This window comes from Physcomitrium patens, chromosome 16 (assembly GCF_059467195.1).
Source record: "Physcomitrium patens ecotype Gransden chromosome 16, ASM5946719v1, whole genome shotgun sequence".
NCBI classification, from domain to species: domain Eukaryota; kingdom Viridiplantae; phylum Streptophyta; class Bryopsida; order Funariales; family Funariaceae; genus Physcomitrium; species Physcomitrium patens.
In genome coordinates this window covers 6,992,171-6,998,904 of record NC_143425.1, presented here as the reverse complement: position 1 = coordinate 6,998,904, position 6,734 = coordinate 6,992,171, and the positions used below count along the sequence as shown (strand labels likewise).

At 41.8% G+C, this 6,734-nt stretch overlaps 1 protein-coding gene across 1 annotated transcript; it reads right to left on the bottom strand.

Annotated features, from left to right (window-relative positions):
- Positions 1-295: 295 nt before the first annotated feature.
- LOC112293216 (uncharacterized) lies at positions 296-2,972 on the bottom strand. Its single transcript, XM_024542403.3, has 3 exons — positions 2,780-2,972; positions 2,381-2,510; positions 296-2,191 (listed from the first exon to the last, which is right to left on the bottom strand). Exons 1-3 carry the CDS (start codon positions 2,910-2,912, stop codon positions 1,021-1,023), a joined length of 1,434 nt encoding a protein of 477 aa, XP_024398171.1. The 5' UTR covers positions 2,913-2,972; the 3' UTR covers positions 296-1,020.
- Between the last annotated feature and the right edge of the window lie 3,762 nt (positions 2,973-6,734).

Here is a 6,734-nt window from a genome sequence, read left to right as displayed (position 1 = left end):
TCGCAGAACACGCAGGAGATCTTGAAAGAAAAAGAAGTCTAAAGACAAGACAACTGGTTGTGTGGGTATGAAAAAGCAGAATCGTAAAAGAGGAACACAATATCCATGGGCAAAGACCTGGAACATCGCAGAAGCGGTTTTCGTGTTTGGTGATGTGGCCAGTCAAGCAAATTGATGAACCACAACCTCCAACATACAACAGAGCTTTCCAATTCAATGCCATATGAAGGCACCCCAGCTGTGAGCGATAACCATGTTGTAGAGCCTTCGTCGTTGTGTATTTAAAAACCACGAGTAATCTTATAAACTGAACTTAAAATTTGATTTTCTTTTTTAAAAAAAAGGTAAACATTTTTAGTTTATTAAAGGAAAAAATAACCTAAACTCGAACCTGGTTTTGGAGGTGACACTAAAAAAGGGCTCACACACACATTGTAGCTGTACAAGTGTGGATTGTAATGAGGGAGGGACCCTAAACTAAGCTAAACGGAATAAGTATCTGGGACTGTAAAAAGAATCTCCTCCGTCCTCCTGTGACGGCACCACTCTGTGCATGAACACATATTGCTGCTAAGTTGCGTCGCCACCGAGTGCCGAGTGCCGAGCATCTGAAAAACTATGGGACTATCTGCCATCCAAAAGCAAGTGGATACCTAGCCTTGGTTCACAGACTCATACGCCTCACACTACAGCGAGACATGTAAGCCCTATGTCGGCCGAACACAACATTCCTTCGAATGATTCTACGGTGTTCTACGAATAATGGATACTTGGTGTCTACTACAGGGTTGCACCCTGCTCATCGGCGGTCGGCTAATTCTGCAAAGCATAGTGACCAGATCAATATGTAAACCGCATTTGAATTGAAGCTTCCCTCCCACGCATATTTGTTCTTTATCGCCAATGACCATGGTGATGTTGATCAGGTTCGGCCTTTGGGATTGAATCGCAACACCTCCAAGTGATGGCAAAATGAAGCGTGGCTCATGATACAAGTTGCCTCCTATCCACTGCATAATTCTACCTTGTTAGTCCCGCTGGTGCACAGAAGCTGAGATAAGGCTGATGAGAAGTCGAGCCGACGAGATGGAGCATGTTGGTCCAATAATCCTTGCTCTCCAATACACCGTATCCAGACCACCCTGGTGAAGCTCTGGTTGCTGGCGCCGCGACTGCCTTCGGTGGAGGTATCAGAGACGGCTCTTGGAGCTCCATTAAAATTTCGGATGGAATTTGCATTAGACCCTCGGCGCTGTGAGGTGCAGCTTCCGCCCTGCCTGCAGGGTCTGATGCTTGCGAGGAGCTCGTCGGTAAACTAGCCGGCACAGTCCAGAATGTGGGGCTGGGAAGTTGCACAGTCTCTGAAGCTCTTGAGGGTGAGAAAGCTAAGTCACAGCTCGCGCTGCTAGACGGTAGCAGAAAATCAAGCGGCGTGGTGCCAAAGGGACTCGATAGTGTTGATGTCGGCGACATGAGCTGTTCTGTGCTGATGATCGACGATTGCGTTTTGGGTTCAGTGTAGGGATTGGTGAAAAGCCCACAATTGGTCGGTGCGGCGCATACGACGTCTGCGGCCTGTTGGGGTAAAGCAGCTGGCGACGGCGTCTCCTGAAAGTTGGGGAAGGTTTGGAACCGGCTGGTGGAGTCAGCCTGGGTGTCGAATCTGGTTTGAGAACAGTCGCTAAGGCTGCTCGACGGCGTCTCAGAGATGGGGGAATTGTACAGACTGGCGTCCAGAGCTTGGCCGTGGAGCAATTCCTCCTCCCAGTCCTGCAAAATTGCAGGTAATTCTATGCTAGCGGAAGCACTTCTTTCGAGCCCTCTGCCAAACTCGCGGCGAAGGAGGGACTCTGAAATTTGTGTCTTCCAGTGCCGCACCGAAGCGTCACCTGATAACCCCGGGGATGCACAGCATGAATATCCTTGTGTCGCTTGTGATGCCAATTTAGTGTAGTTGTTGGCTAGGCGAGCTTCAGTCTCCATGCGCACGCGATCCCATTGCGACATGTGGGTCAAGGTTGAGCACACGATGGGCTTGAGTTCCATATTGTCGAGCAGCAGGTTTGATTTTTCCTTGTGCGTCACGGGATCTATGCCCATCTGCAGAAGACGCTTCTTCAGATGTGTATTCCAGTGATTCTTAATTTCATTGTCTGTGCGGCCTGGGAGATAAGCTGCAATGGCTGACCATCTGTCATAAAACATAGTCCCACAATCTCACGTTAACAATTGGGTTCAGTGAACGCCTACAAATTAGCCGGGCACTCTCACAGGAGCCAACGTCTCAACGAATAGAAAATATAGAATCATGTACTTTTTTAATATATACATATGTGTATTTAAAGAAATAAAAATAAAATAGGCAAAAATCGGTGAGCACCTATTCCCAAGTAAGCCATGCAGGTGGATGATGACTTGCTCCTCTTCGAAGGAGAATTGGCCACGCTTGATGTCAGGTCTTAAATAATTCGTCCACCTCAACCTACAGCTCTTGCCACACCTCGAGAGACCTAGAAGAATCATAGACACCAAACGATCAATTATGAACTGTGTTCCTAGTTACGAAGAAATTCACACCACGTTCCACCGACGACACCATTTACCTTCTAAATAGAAAAACTGAGGTCTAAATCAGAACATTTTCATGTATACGTTGAACTGAACTCATCTGAAAAGCAGTCAATAACACATGTCCTGTATTACAGCTTCTACTATGGGACGATCCAAATTTGTTGTAAGACATTCCGGTACTCATTGGAGGAAGGATTTCGAAGCGCACCGGCATGCTTGGGCAGGGCACGCCAACTGCCATGGCCGAAGCGCTGAATGTAATCCACAAGCTTCTGGTCCTCTTCTGGTGTCCAGGGCCCCTTTTTAAGACCCATTTTGTCACAACATGGAGCTCTCACCATTCTCCGCAAACTACGATCGATGAGCAGAAAGTAGAAACAAGCGTGTCTCGTAAACCTCACAACCTTCAACTGAATATGTGATCTGCAGCTAGGGTCCGGTGTCAACAAGAGCTCGATCTGAAGGACGCTCAAACCATCACGACTACTGATCTAATGGAGAGTGGTTCAACGAACAACGTCGAGCACTGCCTGAAAATCTCTGTGCGAATGTCCAGAGTCGATGCTTCGATTGGAAGTGCACTCTATTAAGACACTGGCACGACGTGTATAACGTCTCTCACGAAATTCTAGGCTCGCGAAGGTCCCGAAACCCCCAACCAAATCAAAATGCTCAAAAGTTGCTTTTGGAACGATTGCTGAAAATTCGCTGATATATGTCCAAGTTCTGGAACCCTCAATTCCCTTGTACCAGGCTCGAGAGACTTAATCCCTCGCGCGCACACAGCCCGAAAAAACCTTCGCAGTAAGAGAGTGTGGGTGATGGTAGCGCCTCTAACACCCCGATCGTGCACTCGCCGCAACGAAAGTTAATGAAACCGAGTGGCCTTCCGGAATCAGACTAGGAACGTCGCCACACAATTGGTGATCGCTGCAGGATGTGAACTGATCCTCGTGATGAAATTCAACTTCCAGGGACATCCAGGGACAAATTCCAGAGAGCAAGCGAGGGGGTAGAGTACAAGATGTTGAAGGGAGGGTCTTGCGCCTGGCGCCAGGGGTGGACTGAAAGGAGACTGGGAGGAGACTCCGCGCAAGCTAGGCTAGTAACTTACAAGCCTCCTGGCAGGTCTTTAAAGGTTATGTGTTGGTATTCTCGTTGTCGTCAGGTTTTCCCGTGGACTGCAGTCAACTCCTGCTTCTGGACGTCGGATCGAGCTGCGATCGAATCCGCCCGCTCGTCGCCTGCCATTTGTGCAGCCCAATGCCTGCGCACAGCGAATCTGGAACATCGATGGGATCGAGAGAATGCGCGTCGCGGCACTCGCAAACTGGGAGCGGCGAGATTTTACAGCAAGTGAAACTCTTTTTTGATTATGTGCTTTTTGGATGTTTCACCTTTCAAAAAGTCTCTCGAGCAGCTGGAATTTTCTCCCCGTTTTTTTATTCACACCGAAAACCCCCCCCCCCCAAACTGTCTGGCTACTTTTGACCTCAGTCTTTAAGACTGTTCAAGCTTGGACGTCCCCCCTCTCCCCAACCCAACCCACTTGGCTCCATTGACAATCAACAACTCACACAAACTCACACTCACACATACAAATACTAATTAAACATTAATTACCACGACCCATCAACTCTAACAAACTTCAATCCCCAGTCCATTTTGCCTTCGTCACAGCAAGGCTTCCCGGCTCAACGCTAACAGAAACATTAGCACTATTTACTAGTATCATATTTGCTAGTATTCTTTTGTCCGTTAACTCCGACACGACACGTACACACCCTCACAACCCAATTGCCGGAAGTGCCATCCATGTCTTCCCCTCGGAACTCCCCCCCACTGGATGGCTGCAGTCTTTGGATCCCGGAGCCAGCGCCGAAGGGTGTGCACACCTCTGCCTCCACCGCAATGTCGGAACATTCAGACAGCATCCCCTTTTTCATCTCTCTCTTCTGCCCTTTTCCCCTGGTTTCTGGACATGGTGTGGGTCGCCGCACCTCCATTCCCAAGGCCAGGCTAGTTCCCCCCTTCCCAGGCACATCAGTAGTCAGACTAGGGTACTCTCCCCTCTTCCTCCTCCATTATCCATCCCCATGCAGGGGAAGGAGAAGAGGGGTATCATCATCATCAGTATTATTGTTGTGGCTCCAGCCCTAATCCCACAGTAGTGTAGTGTAATGTAGTAGTCCCTATGAGAGAATAGTTGATTTCTGGGTAGCTTCCACTCACAAGCAGAAGAAGACCATGTTGGCTGATTACATTCAGCATGGGAATGATGGAGCACTTTTCAGAAGCAGCGACTGACTGGAGTCAGTGGACCGGCATAAACCCGGCAAAAAGCAGCAGCTGGAGTCTGTTTTATTTTTTTTGTTTATTGTTTGATATTATTGTTTATTATAAATGAGAATTTGGGATTCCCTTAGGAAATAGATCGAGTAGCTCAGGGGTGATCAAACTATGTTGTTGTATATTGTATTGTATGGGAGTATTTCGAGTAGGACAAGTGTGGGAGGGGTAGAAGCGTTAAGGGAAAGAATGATGATAGAGTAGAGTGGAGCCCTGCTTCGCCTTTTTGAAGCAAATATCGTTCCACGGTTTGTAGAATCATTGGCAACTCAATTTCATTGAATCATTTGTAGGGTTTTGTTGCATCAAATTACAAGGTTTTTCTTTAATTCTTTTCTTGTAATAAATTATGAGTTTTTACAATTAGGGGAGAAGGTAAAAGACTATAACTATGTAAACTTTAGATTGATTGAAATTAAAATTTCTTATTTAGTTGGATTTATATGCAGTAAAAATAGCCTAAAAGTCCTGGAAAGAAAAATATGAGATGGAGTGCACTTTTTCTAACCTGTCATGAATAGTGTTATATCTCAAGACATGGTTTTTACAAAAACTTGAGGAATCATGTCAAATCACTAAAAATAAAAAATAAAAAATACTCTTGAAAGGCAACCATGTTTGTTGTAATTGTTAGAAGAAGACTATAAGTTATTATATTTAAATTACCATAAAAAATAACAAAATAACAAAATATGGTCCATATCATGGTCTATTTGCACTTTATATGATTTCCAAAAACCCTAGCTTCCAAAAGAAATGTTTTCATCACCAAGCTAAGGATCTTCCCAAGTGTTTTAGACTATGGCCTTTCAAAGTGGGCTTCTACATATCAAGATTCCTTCAAATTGTTTTTTTTTATAAAAAAATGTGAGCATAACTAAGTATTCACTGTAAGCACAAAAATTGTACTCAACAATAATAATCTGAATTTTTTAATAATATTAAAAAAATTTAAAAATAAAAATAAATTTAAAATTGTAAAGAATTTTAGTGTTTCAATAAAAAAAATTTAATTATCTACATGAATTCTAAATAATAATTTTTGATAATTTTTAAGAATATATATATATATATATATGCATGCAAAGCTTACTATATTCATAATATGAAAAATTACCTTATTTTATTAATTTCCCTTTTAATAATTGCATAAAAATTTAAAAAATACATTGTACATAAATTGGTAACATCAGCCCTTAATTTGCAAAGATTAACAATATTAGTAATGCTTTAAAGTGCATTCATGCTCTTCAAATTGATAAAGAAAAAGCAGTTCTGTCAAGTTTCTAATGTATTTTGTTAGAGAAAATATAGATTTACAATAATTAAATGAACTCTTCTTATCTTAAAATACTAATTACATTTTTTTAAAATTAAAATTCTCATTATTAGCTACAAATTCTTCAGGAAAGAAAAAAAAAAAAAAAAAAAAAAAAAAAAAACAACAACAACAACAACAACAACAACAACAATCTTATAGTGATTTCATACTAAATTATACATAAAAAAAATTCATTATAAATATTTTAAAAAAAAAATTAAAAAAAGATATAGAAGAAAAATTCTCTAATATAATAATCTCTAAAAATGCTGAAGGTTTTACATAAAAAAATATTTTAATTATTAATGAAAATAAAATGTCTTAAATAATATTATTAAGTAAAAAAAGTAATTAATTTTAGAATGTAAAAATTAATTATTATATTCTATAAAAACATGCTAATTTTTTGTTATAATTATATAATATTAAAATTATATATTGATAGTTTCAAAGACTTATTGTTTGATAATTAATTGTAAAAAAAATTATGAGC

Bases quoted from the DNA above. Each gene is read 5' to 3' on its own strand.
- LOC112293216 (XM_024542403.3), bottom strand. From the start codon at position 2,912: ATGGTGAGAGCTCCATGTTGTGACAAAATGGGTCTTAAAAAGGGGCCC. The intron at 2,511-2,779 runs GTGCGCTTCGAA...TGATTCTTCTAG, and splicing joins TGCCCTGCCCAAGCATGCCG to GTCTCTCGAGGTGTGGCAAG. The intron at 2,192-2,380 runs GTGCTCACCGAT...GTTTTATGACAG, and splicing joins CATGGCTTACTTGGGAATAG to ATGGTCAGCCATTGCAGCTT.